The 25,998-nt window shown below is 43.0% G+C and overlaps 1 protein-coding gene across 1 annotated transcript in view; it reads right to left on the bottom strand.

The window, feature by feature from the left end:
- Positions 1 to 25,674, bottom strand: part of LOC126481930 (G-protein coupled receptor 52-like) — a 367,966-nt gene extending 342,292 nt beyond the window's left edge. Inside the window, exon 1 of the mRNA XM_050105889.1 lies at positions 25,539 to 25,674. Within this exon, the coding sequence (XP_049961846.1) occupies positions 25,539 to 25,674 (136 nt within the window). The remainder of the gene's footprint in view (positions 1 to 25,538) is intronic.
- Positions 25,675 to 25,998: the final 324 nt, after the last annotated feature.

Raw genomic sequence — 25,998 nt, 5'->3', positions numbered from 1 at the left:
CACACACACACACACACACACACGCAGACACAGACACACACACACACACACACACACAGACAGACTCACAGTAGTTGGCAACAAAATTCGACAATTGGCAACATCATCCAAAACTTAACGTCAAAACGAGTGTTCAGTCTCTAGTGCTGTGAAACGAAATTTCAAGTGGTAGTAAGCAGAAGAACAGTTGTAACACAGGAAAAAGAAAACACGTAGATCTCCATCCATGAAGTAAGTGGAATTTCAAATTATTACTACATCATACGAAAGAAGAGGTCTTAGAACAAAAATATCTACATATTTCAGGCCACTGCACATGTCTTAAAAATAGCAAAGACAAAGCACTTATGGCACAAAAATGGTGTTTTATACAGTTGTGATTAGACGGTCCCAAAGTGATGATTATCAATGTACAGAAATATGGCAGGACTATAGAAGTATAAGGTGCAAGGAAAGAAACTGTCAAGTGTAGAAACATTTCAAGTAAGTGAGTATTTAATTTCGGGCGGAAACTTTTATGTTACAAAATATGCAGCGTAATCTGTCAAATTTTGCGAGTTAGGATCCACGTGAAATATCTTCAAAGGCATCGACCGACATCAGTATCGCTCGAGCAGTCAAAACACGACTTAAGCGCAACTCAGAACAATATCCAATCACGTAGCGTTTCTGAATGAAAAGATTAGGCAACTCGTGAACGAAAACAATTGAAATGGAAAGGACGAAGAGTGTTATCGGCAGATTTCGAGTTGCAATAGACGATTGTTGTCTTTTACCCGAGAGTCCGCGTGGTTTTATAGAGGCAATTCACTGTAGCAATAGTTGAGCAGGAGCTGCGACAATTTTACGGAAATTTAGTCCAAACGGTGTTTTTTATTCTATGGCAGTAAGGTGTGATATTATGTTAATATGTTTAGCTGTATGTGGTGTATTCGACGACGGATCAGATCTCACAAGGTTCATTAATATTGTAATAAACTGTGTTATGTCTATGGAAACTGAAGTGTTTGATTAAGTGAGGCATCGGGTGTTCTACTGAGTTCTTTTTTCCATTTGAAGCACAATACTTCGAAAATCGAACCTGCCGTGTCTTTCATATGCTGCGAATTTTGCCGCTACGTGTACGCACCGCCGCGACTCCAGCCAGACTGTGAACTATCGCTGGTCTTGTGCCGCTATTTATAAATGAGTTCGATTTCCTACGCCCGGTATGCCCTTTGATGCTCGTACGTTTTTTTAGAGTCCGCAGTGATATTCTGTGGAACGTAAATTCTACCAACGCTGCACGGCTCTGCTGGAAGTGATGGCTCGCGATGTCTTAATAAACTGAGTGCCGGAAACATGGCATCCAAAGTATCTCTCTCTCTCTCCACCTAAGACGAAAATCCTTCTTTGTGACGTTGAAGGCGGTGCAGGTCTCCGAACGCCGGGTGCTTATCGCATTCCACGTGGATGTGGGATGTCAAAGGGAAATATTAGGAATACAGCGAAATTCCGACTAAAACAAGCACCAGAATCCGCTATCGCCACGCAATGCCTCAAAAACAGTCATGAAATGAAATACGATGAGACCGGTATCGTGATGGGAACGCCAAATTTTTGGGTCAATTAAGTAGTATGTCTAAATAAATATAATCGAAAACTTAATATAGAGACTTTAAGGTTTCACTTTAAAAAGGCTTGATGTTCGGCACTCAATTTATTAATATCTAGCCAGCCATCACATCTACCAGAGCAGAGAAACGATGATAGAATTCGCGTTTCACGTAATATAATTGCGGGCTCTATAAAACAAAAGAGCATCATAGGGTGTAGTGGGCGCCGGGAACCGACCTCAGATATAAGTAGTGGTGCAAGACCGACAACTCACAGTCTGACTGGAGTCCTGTCACAGAGTACACGTAACAGAAAAACTTGCAGCATCTCTAGAAGACGGCTGGGCCGGATGTCGAAATGGAAACGACTCGGCAGAACACCACATCAATCAGTCACGCTGAGAAACCCAAGAGATCTGTGGTTTTTGATATTTTAGTGCCTTATGACATCCACATTTTTGAAGTTTTATCACGAGGCAGGTTAAGACCGAGACTGTTAAGACCGAGACTACTAAGACGTTGTAAAGAGCCAGTTGCAAACCAAATGGAGCTGGCTAGTTTTGTATATTTCCAGTAGCGTGGTTACACGTTTAAATTCATCTATATGAAATTGTTGCAAGGCAGAGATCTGCAGTGTCCGAGTTGTGATCTTTTAACCTTGTTTCGTGGTTTAAATTCTAATACAGCTGCGTATAGACGGCATCCGAGGCCTCTGCAAACAATTATTTCGGCGAAAGAGACGCAATTTCGTGCGTGTGTCACAAATGCCCGGAATGCGTGAAACGTGGCCCGGACGAACTTTCGTGATGGTTCGCTGTGAATAAGAGGAGAAGAAGATTGGTACCTATAGTACAGTATGAAAATGCGGGTTTAGAAAGGAAGTTGCAAGATTAAGGATTAACGTCCTGTCGACGTAATGGTCATTTGAAACGGAACTGGAGCTCGGGTATGATAAAGGTAAGATGACGTTGGATTTGTGAGTCTGTCTTCATGTAAACATTTTTGTTTGTTATCCTCAAACTTGTTTCAGCAATGACGTCTGTATCACAGGTATACTCCGCAAGCTACTGCACAGTGCATAGTGCAGACTACATTGGACGAAATGTCAGTTTTCTCATGCATGTACTGTTTTCAAAATTTGGGATTTGAATAAAGCAGGCTGTGTTTCCGCAAGAATGGTTCCCCTGAATCTGTGTTGCCATCATAAGCACTTTTATTTTTTTAATTCTAATTCTTAAAAAATGGATCAAAAATGTGGAGGAGTGGGTGTAGACCAGGGATTATCTAAGCAGTTTACTATTTGCCTATGATCAAATAATACTGGCTGCAGATGGCCGTGATATAAGGAACATGGTGAAGAGAATCTTAGAAACATACAATTAGGCCGGACTAACAATAAATTTTTTAAAAACAAAATGTCTGTCTACAGCAATTAAAATCATGGCATTGTCATAGACGGGAAAACTATTGAGACATGTCAAAAATATTAATATCTGGAAGCTATGATCTCAAACAAGTACACAAGAAATAAAGCACATGACGGCACAAGTCAAACAACCAATCAATAAGCTGAATTTTATCATTTGGTCAAATTAAGAAAAGGACAAGAAAAGGATATAAGAACGAAAAATTTAAAGCATTTGAGAAATGAGAAACCAAAATAGGAGAAGAATTGATGCCTTGCAAATGGCCTGTGTGAGAAGACACTGTACATTTTCAGTGCGAGAGAAGATCCCAAATAAAGAAAAGGAAGTGAATGAAAACAAGTACGTACAATATCGAAGCGGTGGAGAACGGCGTGTAAAACGAGGCAGGCATGCGATGAGATTAGGGGATGAACGATGACCGAAAAGAGTACTGTGTTGGCAACAAACTTGTTTGCATCAAGGTGGACTCCCAAATGTCACATCTTTTTTTCCGCAGATGCGTACCAATCACAGTAAGAGCTTAAACATATAATGTAAATGGCGGTGAAGAAATTCAGCCGTGCCCGATTATAAACACCGTCTCTTTGAAACTTTCTTACAGATTAAAATCTAGTGCCGGACCGCGACTCGAACCAGGGACTTTTACCTTTCTCATGCAAGTGCTCTATCAGTTCACCTAACCAAGCACGTCTTCACAGTCTCACTTCTGAAGATAGGAGATGAAGTTCTGGTGGAAATAAGCTATGAGGGCGAATTGTTTGTCGTGCCCGCGTAGTTCAGGCGGTAGATTGCTAGTCCGCGAAAGAAAAAGTCCCGGTTCGGCATTCAGTTCTAATCGTGCAGGAAGTTTCATATCAGCATTCGCCTTAAGCGGTTTAGGGAATGCACTGAAGACACAAAGCTTGTTGTCAGGAGGGGAATTTTTATCTCCGAATACGAGTCCGATGTTTTAATCACTGCATTTCCTCACTGGGTGTGGCACTCGAGGAAAATTAGCCCGTAAAGTAGAACAGAGTAATTTGAAGAAGGGCTGCTGTGGTATTGTGAAAAGTAATATGTACTTGCTATACAAATGAAAAGTCAAAATAGAAAACGTCTTGAGTTCCAAATCTCACATTTGTCAGGACAGTAAAAAAAAGTATATTTTTTTGTAAGTCATGTAATTATGTCCAAAAACTGTTCACCTCGGCACAGAAAAAAAACTATTAAGAACGTTTAAAGTGCCATGCAACGAAACTAAATGGTTCCAAGTGGCAATAACAAAGTTTTTGTTCTACATGCCACTAATACAAAAGCACTGAGTTTTGTGGTAACAAAAGTACAGAAATACAACAAAAATATTTTAACTAGTAGAACTGTAGTCAATAAAAACCATTTTCATTTCTTTGAGATTTTTTTACATGAGAATAAGAAAGTTAAATTTACGACAAAAATCTCGCAATACGATACTGCTTCTTAAACGACTGCATCCTTGTGATAAGATTTTGCAAAGCTTTCTTTAGTTTCTTACTTTGTAAAGTATCCTATGCTCTTCCTCATGGTTAAAGCTACATCCATACCACATGTCATAGAAATCGGTCGAGCAGTTCAGTCGTGAAAACGGACATAGTTACTTTCGTATTTATTAATACTGGTTTGGAAGTATGGATTAAATACAGTAAGGATTCTACACGCATTGCCTTCATTACATTAAATTATATTACGTAGAATATCTCAATCAGCAAAAAGATTTTCACAAAAATGATAACATTCAAAAGTCAAAGAGTAAATAGCTTTTTCAAACTATATACATTTTCTTCCTAATTAGCGTAACATTCTTGAAATCAACAAATATCGTGTACTACATACTGAAGTAGCCCATGTCCTTCCTCAAGGCTCAAGCTACTTCCGTACTAAGCTTCACCGAAAACGGTTCGGCGGTTTAGTCGTGGAAACGTAAAAGACACAGTTACTTTCGCGTTAGCATGGATAACTTTACCATATCTTCTATATATACTTTTATGTGCAAATGAATATATCCTCAAAATTTTTGCATTATCTCTTTGTATCTAGTCTGATGTACAATTTCGTAAAACGCTGACTTTTAGGTAAACAACTTAATTAATGATGGTTGAAACTCAGTATTCCTTATATCTGCATCACAGTATCGCATAATTATGACAATATTAAAATTTCGTGCGACACCGTTTCGTAACTCTTTGTTTACCACTCTCTCTGTTCCTTTTCCCTTTGAGGAGTGTTTTCTTTCTTCAAAGAACTGCGAAATAGCTGAGAGTTGTATCAGAAGTTGATGATCCCCTCTGTATTTCACGAGAAATGTACTTAGTGGCAGTGGATTTCCATTGGTGCAACATGTCGGGCCGTCATATTCCGCGTCTTCACTGTAGTGTGTCCCAGAGCGCGGATGTGGTCATTTATGATCGTCTCGTTTTTGACGTGAAACACACGTTCCGTGTCTCTAAACCGCGCAGAAGGCACTAGGTGTGACCTTGGAGTGTCTCTCCCGCTAACTTGTTACTGTTGCTAGGCAGCTATGGTGCTTGCTTCCCTACACGATTCTGCATAATGTCCGGAACTACCTCTAAAAGTAGGACGATGCCAGCGTCAAGAGAAAAGGGAATGGAGCAATCTTCTTGGGAGTGTCGGGGACCGAGCCGCGCGACGTTCATCAGGGCCGCCGTTACTGGGCCACGCTCGTCGCCCGACATCGTAAGACGGAAGCCGCCTCCGCGGAGTGCGCTGGAGGCTATTTTCTGCTGGGGAAAATTGAGCGATCTGTCCACTGGCGGGAAACGTCGCTGGGGAAATTCCCGGTCGCGGCTGGTGGAGTTGCGGTTCGATAAATGGCCGCTACGAGAGCAGCGGCGAACGGAGGGGGACAGGGGGAACTACGGCTATGCAAAGCGACCGCCCGCGTCTCTGGCTAGGGCGCCGGCGCTGGGATAACATTCTGGAGCCCGGGGACCCTCTCTGCGGGCCGAAACGAGGTCGCCCGCGCAAGGAAGCCGACGGGGCCGGCGTAATTTACTCGCGGAACCCTGGCGGTGTCGTGTGGGCGCCTTGGTGGTGTGAATACTGCATTGACAAGACCGTTTAGTGGAGCATCATCTAACTAGACATGAGCGTGAGTGTGAAATCAAGCATCCTGGACATTTCTGGTAACAATATCAGTGAAAAGAGCGTGTGTGTGCGTGCGCGCGCGTGTGTGTGTATGTGTGTAGGATGTGGAAGTCAGAGGGGATAGTGGACTGAAGGCGTGGAGGAAGGGGGGAGCTAGAATGATAAGCGGAAAGAAATAAAAACAAAAAGCAAAGCACTGACCTCTATGTTTAACAGGTGGGATTCCTTACCTCTTCACTACAACCAGAAGTGATAGAAAAGTTAAGTACCGTAAAATGGGGTGAATAGAAACATTTTTTAACTTCAAAAGAAAAAAAATGATAATTTTAAGAGGAAATATGAGCATCAAAATTGTATGGGATTATAGGACATATGTAAAACTTTAAACCTAAAATTAGGTTTGGGATTTAGCTCACGCTTTTATAACGTAAAAAAGAAATAAAAATCTGGTGGTTCTACTCATCGTGCAGTGAGCGGGAATAGTAACAGCAGTGTAAACCTTATTAATTTTTTCTATTGGTCTTTGAGGCTAACGGGGACATATTAAGATTTGATTTAGATCTATGAAAATAAGAAACAAATTTATCTTGTTCAAAGAAGGTTCTATTCAATACAAAAACTAAAAATAACGCATATTTTTTGGTTTCCTAATCTGCTTCCAAATGAAAATTATTGTATTATTAATTACTTTATTTTAACATTAAACTGATGAACTTGCTTTGTTTGTAAACGCATTAAGTCACTGATATATTGTTTGAAAGTGTCTTATTTGAATATGTTTATCACTAAAATATGACCCCTCATCTGTTGAATTAAGTGGTCTTGTTTTCTTCTTTAAAAATCATCATAATCTTTGCCTTCTCTATATCAAATTTTGCTTACTTTTTACACTTAATTTGATCACAGCATAATCTAGGTTGAGATCAGTGCCAGGTGGTTTTTCATGTAAGTCAGATTCTTTGTTGTCTTCCGAAGAAACTCTGTAGGTTTCTGTTTCCACTCACCACACAAATTCCGGCAACACAACCCTACATTTTCAGCTAGCTGAAATACAAGTCAGATTAAAGTGTGCTCCGAAACTGAACATTTTGTTAATGCAAAGGGGCTGTAAATTTGATTACCGTTTACTGAAATTAAAACCACACACTTTAGATAGATACTTACAAATACAGTTTGAAATAAGCAAATTCAGCATCACATTCGACGTTTGTGACAGAGTGAAGGAAACGTCAACTGTCAGATTTGTCAACTTTGCAATTCATATTGTCCGTGTTAGATTGGTTCAGTACCAATCTATACAAACAAACCTTTGAATGATATTTTTATTTTCTTCCGAAACGACAGCTTTTTCGGAAACTTCGTTCCTATTCACCCCATTGTTTTCTATTCATCGAAAATTACGGTCACAGTACAGACAGAATTAAAAATATAACTAATAATTGATCCAAGAACGTAAAAGTAAAAAAAAAAAAAAAAAAAAAAAAAAAAAAAAAAAAAAAAAAAAAAAAAGAAGAAAGAAAGAAAGAAAGAAAGAATCTCTCGGATGAGGAGGAGAGTGGAAACCTTCTTCTATGTTATTCAGCTGCCGAGCGACAAGTAAAATTAATCGGCTCCTGAGGTATACGGGTCCCCACTTAAAATATGACACCTCATGAGGTCTACAAAAGAGCAGGCCTCAGAAGTCCTGGTGTCCATACAATATCGTTTGAGTGTCAACAGTGGTACGTCTGTCAGGCTGTGTTCACGATAAAACTTTACCAGATTGAACATGACGCACATCTGCGAGTACGCTATCCGGAACATTTGGCTGTAGCCGAACATGACTTGGAAAATGGACATAGGATTGTAATCAAAAACAGCTCAGTCATAATGAGTCCTGCGATATCCTCAGATAGCGCAATTAAGAAGGTATGGACACAGAACTATCTGATAATATGATCGACAAAGGCGGTGGTTAGCAGTTGAACACAGAGCTTAATCCGGCCATCGCTACAGTAGGCGCGACAGAAGTGGGACGGGAACAAAGACTTAAACGTCGATTGACTGAGAATCTGCGTTGTTGCAGCCTGTGCCATGGCTGTATAAAAACAAGGGCTGCATTCACACTGCATCAGATACCACTTGACAATGACCAAGGAGAACTCAATCGAAAGTCGTAGATGTACACCTTGGTCAAAAAAACTGACCCACAAAAAATTTCAAGCACCTTAAGACAGGCAACCCAACTTACATCTACATCTGGGGCAGCGAAGTAAGTTCGGTTGCCTACTTCAAGGTGCATGAAATGTGCTAAAAAAGGAAGAAGACGCACAGCGAGGGTATTCGTACAGATATCGACGGAAAATGCAAAATTGTAAACTGTGGCGGCCGATGGACGAATTTGTGACGGTGCAGTGCAATTTCACAGTGTAAGTAGCAAGAGTAGTAAACAGAGGTCATGTCGATACTAGGGCATACAGTGTTTATGAATTCCATTCCGTGTACTCTGAAGTAACTATAACTCACAGACAGCCACGTGAAAAATATATGCAAACGCCAACATTTGCGAGAGGCCGTATAGATAGGCTCAAAGAAGCGGGTTGTTGTAATCGGCGAATTGCTCGTCGTTCGATTAGCAGCGATGTCACCATTAGACAAAGTTGGCAGGAATGGGTAAACCACGGCCAAACACAGCGTCAAGAAGGAAGTGGTCGACTGAGAGAGGCGACAGAACGAGAGGAATGAACAATTCACTCAGAGCCCCGGAGTCACTGATACGACGTGCAGCTGGTACTTGGAAACACCGCAAGGACCATTAACAGGCGGCGCACAGGGGCCTGAGCTCACGGCGTCCCTAGCGCCGACTATCACTGATCTCTGTACATCAACAAGTCCGTTTGCAGTGCTGTCGGGCACATTCCGTCTGGAATCTCTTTGACTGGACTAGAACTGACTTCAGTGATAAGTTCAGCTTCGAACTGAGCCCAGATGAGCAGCGAAGACGTCTCTGGAGGCGGCCCAGACAGAGGTGAGATACCAGTCTGATTGTCGCCCGCCATGCGGCCCAATAGCTGGGAGTCACGGCCTGAGGTGCCATTTCATTTCATATCAGGACACCTTCGGTTGTCATCAGCGACACCCTTACAACACAGCGGTACGTCGACGATATTCTGCACCCCCCCCCCCCCCCCCCCTATGTGCCCTTCATGGCAAGCCATTTTGGGCCTGCATTTCAGCAAGGTAACGCCCACCCGCTCACGGCAAGAGTTCCTGCTGCTTGTTTCTGTGATTGCAAAACCCTACCTTGGCATGTACGGTCGCTGTATTTCTCTCCAATTGAGAACCTTTGGAGTATTGTGAGCGGCATTCTCCAACTAGCTCGGACGTTTGACGATCTAAAGCGCTAATTGGACGAAATCGCTCAGGAGGACATCAAACAATTCTGACAATCAATGTTAAGCCGAATGACTGGATTGCATAATAGTCAGAGGTGGACCAATGCGTTATTGGCATGCTCAGTTTGTGAAGAGCTTTCTCTTGAGTAAATTATACAGTTTTTCTGAAATTGTAATGTGCTTGTCTGTACATGTACATCACATCTACGGATTTCCGTCCCATTTCTTCTTCGTGGTGCGTCGTTTCTTTTCGTCTTGGAGTGTGTTTTGTGGGCGAGTTTTATTTTTCCCACCCCGTGTAGCTACTTGATACTGATGGCAGCTCAAGAAGAGTTTGTTCAGTCATATCAGCGTGATACCATGCCTTTATACAAACCTCTGACATACAGTGCATCAAAGCCATATTGTCATATCCATGAGTAAAGCCAAGTCTGAGTTGCGTTATTCATAACAAGCAGGGAAATGTCAAGGCATTTCATAACAGAAAGAGGAAACTGTAAAACAGAGAATAGCAAAGTAGTAAGCATAGCGAGAGGAGTCACAGACCCGGAAGCGGGATGGGTGACCGACGCCAGGCAGATGGGCAGATGTGCTATTAACAGACAAAGAGGGCTCTGTGTTTGTTGACAACAGGGTCCGTGATAAGGCTTGGAATTAAGGGTAGTAAGTTTATAACGCTTCTGGTTAGAGAGAGAGCGTGGGACGAGAGGGAGAAAGAGAGATGGCCTTCTGGTGAGGGCAGCACTACGTCATGAGGATCCAGTACGGGGCTTAGGACGCCTCGTATGACCGTATTAAGAGAGGTGTCTCTACCCCTCTAAACAGCCTCTGAAAAACTACTGAAGACTGAAGAATACAGCACAATGCCAGACAATAACAGGGTAAGTAGCCCTCGACATTACGTCATGGCAATAGCCGGCGGGGTCGAAGAGGAAAATGATACAAACTCCGCAGCAGGACGCTCCGAGAAAAAGAAGCAGAGGTAGTCAGAGGAGAGTTAGAGGCAGTCGATGCACGAGGAAGCGATAAGCCGTCAGGAGGTAGTCTGCAGGCGTCCATAGTGCAGCAGCTGTGGAACTTTGAATTTTCGTGTGGATCGCATTCTAAGAGCAGACGGAACGGCAGCGGTATTACGCCGTCTCTGTATCAGACTTGGCCGCTCATAGGAAACATCTCAACCAGAGCTGTAGGGTTTCGTCCTCAACATTTTCTAATCAACTTCAGATTGTTGTAAGTAGCAGCCAAATAAAAACGAAACTGATGGAAATAGCGTAAGTAAATTGTTCATTATTTCAAAAGTAATCGCCATAACTGCAAATACATTTACTCCACTCTGAGACAAGACGGTCAATGGCTTCATGGAAAAATGTTTGAGGTTGCCTACGGAACCATGATTGTTGCCAGGCGTTCACCTATTCGTGTGAAGGAAACTGACGGCCATGAATTCTTCAGAGCTCTTAAAATATGGAAATCGTGTGGGGAGAGATAGGGACTGTGCATAAGGGCTTCCCGGTGAAACTTCTGCAACATACTCGAAACAACCTTGGCAGCATATGGGCGGGCCCTGGAGAAAGACATTCCTGGCCGTCGATTTGCTTTGTGGTTCCATAGGAAATTGTAAACATTTTTCTATGAAGGCAATGAGCGTCTTCTCTCAAAATGGGTTAAAAGTATTAAAAATTATGGCGATTGCTTTTGAAACAATAAATAATTAACTTACTTCTTTTCCATCTGTCTCGTTTTCATTTGACTGCTGCTTACATGAAAGACAGTAGCCCTCTCGAACAGACAATGCAAAGATGCAAATATCAACAGCTACATCTACTTATGCACCTAAATCTCCATACATACTCCGCGAGCCGGCATAGTGGGACATAGTCATTCGTTCCACTGGAAAACGGAGCTATGGTAAAACGACTATCTTTACTCCTCGGTACGAGCCCTAATTATTCTTGCTTGTCTTCGCTGTCCTTACGTGAAATGTACTTACGCGGGAGTAGGATCGTTCTACATCGCCCATAAGAAGTAGAAGGCATGACGGCTAAAAGGATAGGAACAAAACTGATACTTGCTCATATATGAAAGAGAGAAAAATGCTGCATGAAATATTCTGATATTACTACCGCTTCGAGTCGGAAGATACACTCGAGCATACGACTTTCATCGTCTTTGTCTGTAATAGCCGACTGTCATCATGCTGTGAGAGGTCTTGTCGATGTCGGGGAACAGGGCGGCGAATTTTTCTGCAAACTCTTGTCGTCGAGAGCCCGCTAAGTACCATTAAAATTAAAGCTGCTGACTCAATAAGACTTATTATTGCACGTTATGGTCTCTACGACCAGTCTCATGGCAACTCCACTAGCCTGATGCATATTCAAGATTTATGTTTCATAAAGACGTAATTTTATGTGTTTTCTTGAAGCTGTGTTTACCAACCACTGATTCCTATATCACGACTTCCTAATGCGTTGTTATGTTCTGCACAACGTTTGATAACTGTACGGATTGAGTGGCCAATATAGTTGCTTCCGAATTGACAAGGAATGCAAACTCCGTGGACCTTGAGAACAAGATTGTCCTTAACGGCCGCTACATCTTTTTCATCTTCTTGAGCGATCGATTTCATGTCTTCTCCTCCCAGGGCTCGTCCTATTTTGCTAGACTTATTCCCACAAAAGGAACGAACTACCCTTAGCGAACGAGGCAGGATACCCGAGTACATTTTACACAAGTCGTAGAATTGACGTCATATAACGCCTGAAACACGTAAAAAACCTGCGAAGCACCATCAACTAAGAGAATATTTTACACAAGGCTGTCGTCACACGGAACGGTCCTGGTAAGCAGGGGTTCGATTTTCGCCAGTGCTCATCCTGCTTGATTGAACCTCCGGCGGAAAAATTCATGATGGAGAGTGAGACAAACTGATTAAGAAATTTAGAATGTACACAGTTCAGTGTTATTATGTTTTTGAGACCGAAACTCTAACCTTTCTCCAGATAAACTTATCACCATTACTTCAGCAGAAATTAAATAAGATGTGCTAGGCAGTGTTCGAACCCGAATTGAGCTTCTAGGCACGACTCGGGGATGGTTTACGACTGCCATCTAATACTATTAGCATATGACTATTTGTGAGATGGTTGTCACTATTGCTAGGAATGCCTATTGATCATCGATCAGCTGTTACACTGAACATCGTATAATAGATTAGCTCTTGATCAGTTCCATTATGAAGGAGTTTTCAATCTATAATTTGCGGTTTTTTCAATAAAGCTATCGGATGAATCTGTTGTTCAATAGCAGCTAGTTGTTTGCTTGCATCGCCATTCAGCTTATCAAATGAGTAGGGTGGAGGGACACGTAGCGACGATGAGAGTTGTACGCTGGTCTGCAAAAATTAAGGACGAAAGTTACTTTCACATGATGTGTCACTGCCAGTGACAGAGCTGGATGATACTTGGACCATACACAGAAAGAGCTTCTGCGGCACTATCCAAATGGTAAATGAAATATATACGCTGTGAGACACACAGCAATGACACGTATTCAAAGATAATAATTAATCTGACGTCACCGCGATTTATGATAGTCCCTTGGATATTGCAAAAGTCGAGACACCGTTTTTAACACAGTATGTGACAACCCCCCCCCCCCCCCCATATGTAACCCGTGATCTAGGGGTAGCGTCTTTGATTCATAACTGCCGGCACGGTAGCTCAGCGTGTTCGGTCAGAGGGTTAGCAGCTCTCTGTAATAAAAAAACTGAGTGGAACGATCAACCACCGAACTTGAACAGGATGTCTTGCGACGTCCGCAACGACCAAACACAACGATCAATAACGAACAAAATGAAAAAAAAAAACCGAAACGTCCTGAGTCCCTGGTTCGAAACCGCCACCGCTCAAATTTTGATTAATAATCAGCACTGGCAGCGGAAGTCTTCCGGCGTAATAAGTCACCCTCATTCCGTCAACGACCTTGTCAAGAGCGGGCAGAGGTGCAGGACACTCTATTGTCCCTGCGGTGGGAAACTGTCCCTAAAGGCGGAAGAATCGGCAATAATCAACGGCATGAGGATGCAGAAGGCAATGGAAACCACTGCATTAAAGACACAACGTGTATCGACAGGACATGAGCATGTAATTGAAAAAGTGCTATGCTGATCTCTACATTGGCAAAGGATTCCAGAATAGTCATTCATTCGGATCTACTGGAGAGGACTGCCAAGGGGAAGGTGACCACGAGAAAAAGATTGAATAATCAACGAAAGGATAACGTTCTACTAGTCGATACGTGGAATATCAGAAGCTTGAATGTCGTAGGGAAACTAGAAAATCTTAAAAAGGAAATGCAAAGGCTCAATATACATATAGTAGGCGTCAGTGAAGTAAAGTGGAAAGAAGACCAGGATTTCTGGTTAGATGATTATAGGGTAATATCAACAGCAGCAGAAAGTGGTAAAAGGGAGTAAGATTCGTTATGAATAGGAAGGTAGGGCAGAGAATGCGTTACTGTGAACAGTTCAGTGACAGGGTTTTTCTATCAGAATCGACAGCAAACCGACAACGACAGTTCAAGTATACATGCCGACGTCGCAAGCTGAAGATGAAGAGATAGAGAAAGTATATGAGTATATTGAAAGGGTAATACGATTTGCAAAGGGAGATGAAATGGGGAAATAGAATGCAGTTGTAGGGGAAGGAGTAGAAGAAAAGGTTATAGGAGAATATGGGCTAGGGACAGAGAAAGACTAATTGAGTCCTTTGATAAATTTCAGCTACTAACAGTGAAGATATACTTGGAAAAGGCCGAATGATACAGGACGATTTCAGTTAGATTACATCATGGTCAGACAGAGATTCCGAAATCAGATTCTGGATTGTAAGGCGTGCCCAAGAGCAGACATAAGACTCAGATCACAATGTAGTTGTGATGAAGAGTAGGCTGAAGTAGTCAGGAAGAATCAATACTCAAAGAAGTGGGATGACGAGATATGCTTAAGTAGGCTGTAGATGCAGCAATAAAGAATAGTCCACTAAGTAGTACAGTTGAAGAGGAATGGACATCTCTAAAACAGGGCAATCACACGCGCTGGAAAGAAAAACGCAGGTACAAAGAAGGTAACTGTAAAGAAACCATGGGTAACAGAAGAAATACTTCAGCTGATCAATGAAAGAAGGAAGTACAAAAATGTTCAGGGAAATTCAGGAATTCATAAATACAAGTCGCAGAGGAATAAAATGAATAGGAGATGCAGAGAAGTTAAGACGAAATGGCCGCTTGAAGAATCTGAATAAATCGAAAAAGGAATGATAGTCGGAAGGACTAACACAGCTTATAGTAAAGTCAAAACAGCCTTCGGTGACGTTAAAAGCAAGGGCGGTAACATTAATAGTGCAACCGGAATCAAATTCAGAGGAGAGAGCGGATAGGTGGAAAGAGTACATTGAAAGCCTCTGTGAGGGGGAAGATTTGAATGATGTGATAGAAGAAGAGACAGGAGTCGATTTAGAAGAGGTAGGGTAGCCAGTATTAGAATCAGAATTTGAGAGAGCTTTGGAGGACTTAAGATCAAGTACGGCAGAAGGGATGAATTACATTCCATCAGAACTGGGTGAAGTGGCAACAAAATGACTATTCACGCTGGTGTGTAGAATGTATGAGTCTGGCAATACGCTGTCTGAATTTCGGAAAAATATCACCCACACAATTTCGAAGACTCCAAGAGCTGAAAAGTGAGAGAATTATCGCACTATCAGCTTAACACCTCATGCATCCAAGTTGCTGACAAACATAATATACAGAAGAATGGAAAAGAGAACTGAGGATGTGTTAGATGACGATCAGTTTGGCTTTAGAAAAGTTAAAGGCACCAGAAAGTCAAATCTGATGTTGCGGTTGATAATGGAAGCAAGACAAAAAGCAAAATCGAGACACGTTCTTAGGATTTGTCGACAATGTAAAATGGTGCAAGATATTTGAAATTCTGAGAAAAATAGGGGTAAGCTATAGGGAGAGACGGGTAATATACAATATGTACAAGAACCAAGAGGGAATAATAAGAGTGGACAATCAAGAACGAAATGCTCGGACTAAAAAGGGGTAAGACAGGGATGTAGTCTTTCCTGCCTGCTGTTCAGGAACTATTGAAGTAAACTACACCCGAAGGCCAGGAAGGCTAACGATACCGACCGGCCGCCGTGTTATCCTCAGCCCACAGGCGTCACTGGATGCGGATATGGAGGAGCATGTAGTCAGCACGTCGCTCTCTCGACCGTATATCAGTTACGAGACGGTAGCCGCTACTTCTAAACCAAGTAGCTCCTCAGTTTGCCTCACAAGGGCTGAGTGCACCCCGATTGCTAACAGCGCTCGGCAGACCGGATGGTCACTACACTGACGAAGAAATGATGGAAATAAAAGAAAGGTTCAGGAGTGGAATTAAAATTCAAGGTTAATGGGTATTAATGATACGATTTGCTGATAACATTGCTATCATGAGTGAAAGTGAAGAAGCATCTGCTGAATGGAATGGACAGTCAAATGAGTACAGAATATGCATTGAGAGTAAATCGAAGAAAGGCGAAAATAATAAGTAGCAGAAATGAGAACAGTGAGAAAGTTAACATCAGGATTGAAGGTCACGGAGTAGATGAAGTTAAGGAAGTCTGCAAGCTAGGCAGCAAAATAACCAATGACGGACCGAGCAAGGAGGACATCAAAAGCAGAGTAGTACTGGCGAAAAGGGATTCCTGGCCATGAGAAGTCTACAAGTATCAAACATAGGCCTTAATCTGAGCGGGAAATTTCTCAGAATATACGTCTGGACCACAATATTTTATGGTAGTGAAACATGGACTGTGGGAAAAGCGGAAGAGAAGTGAATCGAAGCATTTGAGATGTGGTACTACAGACGAAGTTGAAAATTAGGTGGACTGACAAGGTAAGGAATGAGGAGGTTCTGTGCAGAATTGGAGCGGAAAGGAATATGTGGAAAACACTGACAAGGAGAAGGATGATAAGACATCTGTTAAGACATGAGGGAATTACTTACAAGAGACTAGGAGCTGTAGCGGGCAAAAACTGTAGAGGAAGACTTAGATTGGAATATATTCAGCAGATAACTGAGAACGTAGGTTGCAAGTGCTACTCTGAGATGAAGAGATTGGCGCATGAGAGAAATTCGTGGCGGGCCGCATCAAACCAGTCAGAAGAAAAAAAAAAAGGAAAAACGTGATCACCACAGATAGCAATGCTTCCATGCTGACCTTATGGTTCTTAAGGAATTCTTGTCGTAAAACGTTCCATTCCTCCAGGGGCGCGGGTAACAACTGCTGATGGTCGTTGGTGGATGTGGAAGCGTTGTAATACGCCTCCCAAGGCGTTCCACGCGTGCGCTTTGGGATTTAAGTAGCAAGTCGTGGAGAAGAACAGACCACCCTAATCGCGGTGTTAGATCATGTCCGACAATGCTGGATGTACACTCATACGCCGAGAGGTGGGGATACGTAATGCATACAGGAACATTGTCGAGCACGGCCATTTTGATGGCCCATGTGTAATGTAGTGGGGAGGCATAATGTTGCATGAGCGTACTGACCTTCAGATCCTTGAACGCGATACACTCATTGGACATCGTTTTAGTGACACTGCACACCTTGTCCATGTGCGTCTTTTCACGGGTGCATCCAGCCCTGACACATTTTTATCCGTGACAACGAGGGGCCGCATCAAACAGCGGAGGTGGAGGAGCTCTTGGAACGAGAGGATATTTGGCGAGTGGTCTGACCTATCCGTTCCCCATACTTAAATGTCATCGAGCACGTGTGGGATGCGGTGAGGAGACGTCCACATACAAAAACGATATCCCACCCCTTGTAAACCGCGCTTATGGAGGAACTGAACGCCCTAACAGAAGAATCCCTCACCAACTTTGTTGCCAGTTTAGTAATACGCTGCAGAGCAAGCATTGCCGTACGTAGTGATCACACATTCTGTTAAGAACCATATCCCGCCTATTGTAATGTACAGGGGACCATCTAAATCACTGTGACTTCAGTGTATCAGACAATGCGAGCAATATATAGAATCTGACTTACATATAACTTCAGTGCAGTACTCTACTAATCTCTCTTTCCAAGCATTAATCCTGACGTTGCGGGGTCTGCTGTTTTGATTAAACGGACGCGGCATGTTAATGTGAAGGGGTGGCTGGATGCCCTTCCTGTCGCCACCCCGTGCCCCCCGGGACGAAATGAGTGTACCCCAGCTGTCTGCGTAGAGTGTAAGCCATGAAATAGTGCGAGCGTCTGTAAATGTCCGCGAGTCGTGTAACTGAGGTGGAACGTGGGGCCAGTCCGGTATTCTCCTAGTGGGATGTGGAAAACCGCCTAAAAACCACATCCATGGTGGCCAGCACACCGGCCCTCGGCGTTAGTCCACCAGGTGGATTCGATTAGAGGTCGGCGCGCCTACCCGAGTCCAGGAAGCAGCGCGTTAGCGCTCTCGGCTACCCTGGGAGGTTGCAGTACTGCTATCAATGTATGTTGTTGTTGTGCTCTTCAGCCCAGAGACTTATTTGATGAAGCACTCCATGCTACTCTATCCTGTGCAAGCCTCTACATCTCCCAGTACCTACTGCAACCTACATCCTTCTGAATCTGTTTAGTGTATTCATCTCTTGGTCTCCCTCTACGATTTTTACCCTCCATGCTGCCCTCCAAACTAAACTGGTGATTCCTTGATGCCTCAGAATATTCCCTACCAACCGGTCCCTTCTTCTAGTCAAGTTGTGCCACAAATTTCTCTTCTCTCCATTTCTGTTCAGTACCTCCTCATTAGTTATGTGATCTATCCATCTACTCTTTAGCATTGTTCTGTAGCACCACATTTCGAAACCTTCTATTCTCTTCTTGTCTAAATTATTTATCGTCCATGTTTCACTTCCATACATGGCTACACTCCACACAAATACTTTCAGAAACGGCATCCTGACACTTAAATCTATACTCGATGTTAACAATTTTCTCTTCTTCAGAAACACTTTCCTTGCCATTGCCAGTCTACATTTTATGTCCTCTCTACTTCGACCATCATCAGTTATTTTGCTCCCCAAATAGCAAAACTCCTTTACTACTTTAAGCGTCTCATTTCCTAATCTAATTCCCGCAGCCTCGCCGGAGGTATTGTAATATGACGATGCGCGGTTACAGCTACCTAAGTGTTATCATGTGCATCTCAGTGTATTGAACATTTACGTGTTTTGAGAAACGTTTTTTCGTAAACATTTATCGTGTATTTTTATATTTTGTGATCTTCTATATATTGGAGAATCTCCTTATTTTGGATCTTTTAGGATGAAAAATACGTATTGAAACTTGATTGTTACATTGACAGCTATCATGATTTAAGTTTTACGCGTCTGTTATTCGTCAGCACACTTCTGTTGTTATATTCGCGCCCACTAATCGATTTTCTGTCTGGTCACTACTGTTCTAGTACGCTGGTTATCTTAACTAAGGTCTGTTAACGAATCGCGGCTCAGTCAATGGAATTGCAAAGCTGCTGTAGAGACAGCGTTGCCTGCAATTTTGAAGTGACCATGATTTCCTTATTCGTTCTTGCTGGTTCTGTTCTGCGATGTAGTAAGGTAGGAGGCTGTTATGAGACGTACTGAGAAGGAAACAGAGCGATGTGTGGCTAAGGTCAGCGTTTGTATTAGTGATAACAATAGGAGAGTTGCGAAATGTATTTTCTCCGAAGATGAGAGGCATAAACCAGAGAATACTACAGCGGCTTGCGAAGTTGGCGAATCATGCTTTAAATGTGAAACTTCCTGGCAGATTAAAACTATGTGCCCGACCGAGACTCGAACTCGGGACCTTTGCCTTTCGCGGGCAAGTGCTCCACCAACTGAGCTACCGAAGCACGACTCACGTCCGGTACTCACAGCTTTACTTCTGCCAGTACCTCGTCTCCTACCTTCCAAACTTTACAGAAGCTCTCCTGCGAAACATGCAGAACTAGCACTCCTGAAAGAAAGTGCTAGTTCTGCATGTTTCGCAGGAGAGCTTCTGTAAAGTTTGGAAGGTAGGAGACGAGGTACTGGCAGAAGTAAAGCTGTGAGTACCGGACGTGAGTCGTGCTTCGGTAGCTCAGTTGGTAGAGCACTTGCCCGCGAAAGGCAAAGGTTCGAGTCTCGGTCGGGCACACAGTTTTAATCTGCCAGGAAGTTTCATATCAGCGCACACTCCGCTGCAGAGTGAAAATCTCATTCTGGATGCTTTAAATGTGTTTGTCTTCTTGCGAGCCATGATGACGTAGTGCGGTTCTTGCAGTTTTCGATTCATGTGGGCCAGTCTCTGGTTTTCTATACGGTACATTGATTCGTAACCGAAATGAGTAGAGAACTCGTTTGTCTAGCATTTTCTGATTTTTGATCGTTTCAAGAATAATTTGTAAACGAAGTGTTAGTCTGATACTGGCGTAAACACCACGTGGTTCATGTAACACCAATTTTGATGATGTATGTGAACCACCTGCATTCTCCGACTTTAATAATAAGTGATTAAAACCAAGTGTTTAGTCTTCAGATACCCTTTCTTCTCCCATCAAAATAAATGAAATTACACATACATTTATACCTCTACACGCGTATTGGTGTCTCGTATAACAACGACAAAGGAGGATAGGCTCGTGCCCTCGGCACGGTAGTTACTTCTATGAGATCCATTTCTCACTTTGTACAAACAGTTACGAAAGAGTGAAACCATTAGAATTATTCACATTGATTGTTTTCAGGTCAGAGAAGGTGTTAGCTTCGTAAATTTCTGATTAGCAGTTGCTACTCCATGTGTTCATACAATGTTGTATGGTAATGCCGAATTACCAATTCTTTATGGCAGAGTACCCTGTATTATATTCGACAGCCTGATAGTAGTACATTTTTTGCATATTTGGTGTAATCTATAAAATGTTCATGTAATCAAATGTTTGATTCAATGATGAGAAGTTTGCCCATTAAACAGCATTGAACCGTTTCAGATGCGAAAATATATCCGTCGCACATAGTATGCGTATCTGTACCGTGTTATTCCTGAAGAGCAGTCACATTGAGCCATGATATTATTTTTTGGGTCACTACTGAGGCAGTAAAGTGGGCATTTTCCGTCAGGGCAATCTTATGTGAAACTTCTACGTCCACTAGTTTAAACCTTTTTACATGATGGAAGAGAGCTATCGACGTCAGCCGTATGAGGACATTGAGATAATTCAACGGCGACAAGTGAAAATTTGGGCCAGACCGGGATTCGAACCCGAAATTCCCACTTTATGTCAGCAGTTGCCTTAACCTCTCTGACTATCAGAACATGCTCCACGTCCGCACCAAGTTTCCAACTTTTCGCAAACAACATCCGTAGCGCCCCCTATCCACCTCCTCGTTGCTTGCAGTATTTAACGTGATTCTCGTAAGAGATCGGACCTAGGGTGCATCCGCGCTGAGATATCATGAAATGTCGTCAATGCGTATATATTACTATTACGTATGTGCGTATAGGTGTCTCCAAAAGAACAGACACCACACATTCATGATTCCGCAGCCGTATACACACACTATGGGAGTAAAATTAAGTATTGGGGTTGGACGGAAAGTGTGGCCAGATATCCATAGCAGTTAAGGTGGCACCTTGTGTAAAGTAGGAAATATGGGTTCGAGTCCCTGACAAGCACAAATTTTCCCTTGTCACCTCTGAATTATTTCAACACCTTTTTGTTGATTACGTTGGTATTTATCTTTTATCAGATATATACAGCGTGAGTCGCTGCACCTACCTATCGATTTTATGCAACCTACAACCCTTTCAGAAACCATGTGCATGATTTTCATATTATCTAGTTTGCTATGATTCCTAAGCACAAACTATTAGTATTTCAAAATAGATGAATGGGACTTTTTTTTTGTAGGAAATTTAATGCAGTTGAATTTTGTCTGCCATCGGCCTTGCCGCAGTGGTAACACCGGTTCCCGTCATATCACCGAACTTAAGCACTGTCAGTCTGGGTTAGCACTTGGATGGGTCACCATCCGGTCTGCCCAGCGCTGTTGGCAAACGGGGTGCACTCAGCCCTTGTGAGGCAAGCTGAGGAGCTACTTGATTGAGAAGTGGCGGCTCCGGTCTCGTAAACTGGCATACGGCCGGGAGAGCGGTGTGCTTACCACATGCTCCTCCATATCTGCATCTAGCGACGCCTGTGGGCTGAAAATGACACTGCGGCCGGTCGGTACCGTTGGGCCTTCCAAGGCCTGTTCGGATGGAGTAAATTTTCTCTGGTATACGTTTTCTCTGGAGGCCACGATTTCTGAGCTATTCAAGAAAAACGCGTTTGACAATCACTTTTGCACATTTTTCTCGAATAATTAGAAAACTATGGCTTGTAGCAGAAACGTATCCCAGTACAAAATAACTACATTACATTTCCTACAAAAGGGTCCTGTTCATTCTTTCTGTAGCACTAACAGTTTGTGCATAGCGAGCGAAAGAATATGAAAATCTCGCGTGTGGTTTTTGAAGACGTTGCAGGTTGCGTAAAACCCATAGGTACGGGCAGCTGAATCGCCCTCCACACAACCGCGAAATCAGGAATGTCTCACTCTGTTGTTTCAGAGAAGTCCCAACTTTTTAAATCTAATGAATGTCTTCAGCAAGATATGGCATACCTGAGGCAATTTGTACCAGAAGTGAGGCCACTATCAAGGCAAGAGGCTGTGTATTAAGCCTAGTTTACACGATGACATTGGGTTGCACCGTTCGTTGCGTGGAATGAGTTGCACGCAAATGGTTTCATATTTTACTGTAGACATGGCGAAACCAGTATACACTTCAATTTAGTCGTTTTGTGGTTCCTGAGTCGTGTCTGAAATGAAAGTTTTAGCAGCTGCAAGTCACACGAGTTGTGATGGAGTTAAAGATTGTTGCGTGGAATCGCTATATAATAAAACATTAAGAAACATATTTAGATTGGTGACTGGATGAAGAAAAGACGTCAGCTCGGTTGCTCAGCATCCTTGCTGAAATAATTTATAACGGTATGTCCAAGAAGTTCTTTTAATTGTCTTAGAACGTCACCAGAACTGTTACCGTTTCTTCTAAATAGAGTTAATTATATGATAAGGAATAAAGATATTGTAATGCATGAAGCACTGTCGCCAGAACTGAAATTACATATGACATTGCATGCATTACAATCGAGAACACTCGGCATGCTATAAGATGCGGTTTTAGTTGGTGATGACGTTTTTACATTAACACCAATACTTATTAACAGTAATAATTATTAACATTAACAACAGTAATTATTCGAAGCAGGCCGCATTATGAAGAGAATGGTTTGCATCCTACTCTCTTGAAGATAGATCTGTACAGTGGCAATATTTCAAATTTCTAACATATATGAATGGGGAGCACTGCAGCGACGTTTTAAATAGATGAATATCTAATAAAGAATGCAGCTTCTTGAATTTGTATGGCCTTCCAACCTGTCAACAATATTCCTTAACAAAGAGTTGGCGAACTGGAACGATGAGATTTTAGTCTTGTAGACGAGAGCATTGCCACAGCTAGAGTTACACTTAAAATGCTTTTTTATTCCAGTCTCTGATCACAAATGAATTCTTTAGGTGATGACCGGTTTCAGTCTGTAATGACCATCTTCAGATCTTTTCTGAAGATGGTCTTCAGATCTTTTCTGAAGATGGTCATTACAGACTGAAACCGGTCATCACCTAAAGAATTCATTTGTGATCAGAGACTGGAATAAAAAAGCATTTTACAGTATTGGATCACTGTTTGTACACTCGATTATGTCGCAGTTGGTGAGAATTACACTTGTTTGTATTTTTCTTAATTCAGTTGTATATGTACTCCTAACTCATTAAATTTTGCCCTGCAGCTCAGATATTGTCAAACCATCTATGTTATGATCGAACATGACGGTCTGAGCGGCAGCAATTTGTTGGTTATTTTTGTAACCAGCATCACTGAAATCGCGGAAACACCTGTGCAAAGCATAGAAGCATAGATATTTAAAAAGCGAACATTATTCTCCGCTCCCCACTTCATATTTCAATTTATCTACACTCTACGAACACACATAACCTCAAAACTCATGCAACTAGTGTCGCCAAAGCTGGAACACGCCGAAAGTGTTTAGTTTCACCCACGAGTTGTGCAAACGCGTGGCGCACATGCTCAGTGGCCAGCAGCACAGTTGCGTGCAACCTAGTGTCGACGTGTAAACTAGGCATTAGAGTGATGTTTCGTGAGGGTGAGAAATGTCTTGTTCAGTGTTGCGTACATAGTTCCGCGTAGTCAGCGCGTACACAAATTTCCCACTAGAGCGCGCCCCGCTAAGCATATCAGCACAGGCGCAGCGCTCGTCCGTCTCCGCACTACGAGATGGCGCTGCCATAGAGACGGACCAAATTCTGCTTCCAGCGATCCACGTATTAATATGTAATGCAGCCAATGAGATTGCTGCTTACGTAGAACCTTCTCTCCTCGCGGATCACACTCGCGCTGTGATACACGAACGAGCGAGGTATTATAACGAGTGTACAGACCTCCGATTACCAGTCTGTGCGAGTTCTACATTTGTCTGTACCAGTCTATAGTCAAGTTTCAGTCTGCGCCTAATAAGATTACTATATTCCTGTACATAGCCATGATGATAAATGTATAGACACTTTTGGCAAGTATCAGAGGTATGAAACTTCCTGGCAGATTAAAAGTGTGTGCCGGACCGAGACTCAAACTCGGGATCTTTGCCTTTCGTGGGCAAGTGCTCTACCAACGGAGCTACCCAAGCACGACTCGAGCCCCATCCTCACAGGTTTACTTCTGCCAGTACCTCGTCTCCTACCTTCCAAACTTAACAGAAGCTCTCCTGCGAACCTGCAGAACTAGCACTCCAGAAAGAAAGGATAATGCGGAGACACGGCTTAGCCAGAGTCTGGGGGATGTTTCTAGAATGAAATTTTCACTCTACAGCGGAGTGTGCGCTGATATGAAGCTTCCTGGCAGATTAAAGGTGTGTGCCGGAGTAGAGTGAAAATTTCATTCTAGAAACGTCCCCAGGCTGTGGCTAAGCCATGTCTCCGCATTATCCTTTCTCTCTGGAGTGCTAGTTCTGCAGGTTAGCAGGAGAGCTTCTGTTAAGTTTGGAAGGTAGGAGACGAGGTACTGGCAGAAGTAAAGCTGTGAGGACGGGGCATGAGTCGTGCTTGGGTAGCTCAGTTGATGCCGGCACAGTAGCTCAGCATGTTTGGCCAGAGGGTTAGTCACCCTTTGTAATAAAAAAAACTGAGTTAATCGATCAACAACGAACTTAAACGGATGTCTTACGACGTCCGCTCGGAGCAGATATAACGAACACAAGCGAACAAAAATGAGATAAAAAAAAAATTGGTAGAGCACTTGCCCGCGAAAGGCAAAGGTCCCGAGTTCGAGTCTCGGTCCGGCACACAGTTTTAATCTGCCAGGAAGTTTCATATCAGCGCACACTCCGCTGTAGAGTGAAAATTTCATTCTAGTATGAGAGATATATGTGAGAATAAGATTAACATACTAGTACCAAAGAAATTTCAGATTGTCAATTATAAATAACATCCAGAGCCAAGTTAAGTAATTTTATGCTTGTTATTATTTTTAATAAATGTGTGTGAAAATTAATCAAGTTCTGTTTAAAGGTGGTCACCGTCAGTCTGCTACTCTAATCGTGCAAGTGGCATTTCTATCGTCTGACCTAACGGCCGAAGATACACACGCCACGACATGACCACGGGACATATTACTGACACTCGCCTACTTCGTTAGAGCGACAAGTCAAATAATCTGATGGTGTGTGTACTGAAGGTCTTACAGTACGCACACCACATTCAGTTTCTTTCCTCTCTCTCTCTCTCTTTTTTTTTTTTTTTTTTTTTTTTTTTTTTAATAAGTTTGTGAGATTGGCGGACTCACCGCGCAGGTTGAGGAAGGTGGCGATGATGAGCACGTTGGTGACGATGATGGCGACGCCGGCGGTGAAGATGAGCGCGGCGTGCGCGAGCGCGTCCAGCGTGGAGGGCCCCTGCAGCAGCTCAGTCAGCGTCACCATGGCGGCGGCCGTGCCCGCGCCCCTGCCCGAGCCGCTGCCGCGCGCGCCGACACCGCCGGCGCCGGCTCGCCCGGCCGCCCATCGCCCCGTCACCTGGCCGCCGCCATCCGCCTGCAACCGACCACCACCGGACACATATCATCTGCGGTCCGCGGGGTACAGCTTAGTCACCTGGGCGTAGCTATGCGCCCGAAACTACAAGTACGCATACTCAGCTACGCTCCACAAAATACGTACACTATGTAAGTAGGCTGTTTATGTTTTCTCTATGTAAGTAGGCTGTTTAGGTTTTTTATTGGTAACGCCATCTCTGTATGAAAATCA

Source organism: Schistocerca serialis, chromosome 5 (genome assembly GCF_023864345.2).
Source record: "Schistocerca serialis cubense isolate TAMUIC-IGC-003099 chromosome 5, iqSchSeri2.2, whole genome shotgun sequence".
Classification (NCBI taxonomy): Eukaryota; Metazoa; Arthropoda; class Insecta; order Orthoptera; family Acrididae; genus Schistocerca; species Schistocerca serialis.
This window is presented reverse-complemented; position numbering and strand designations above follow the sequence as displayed.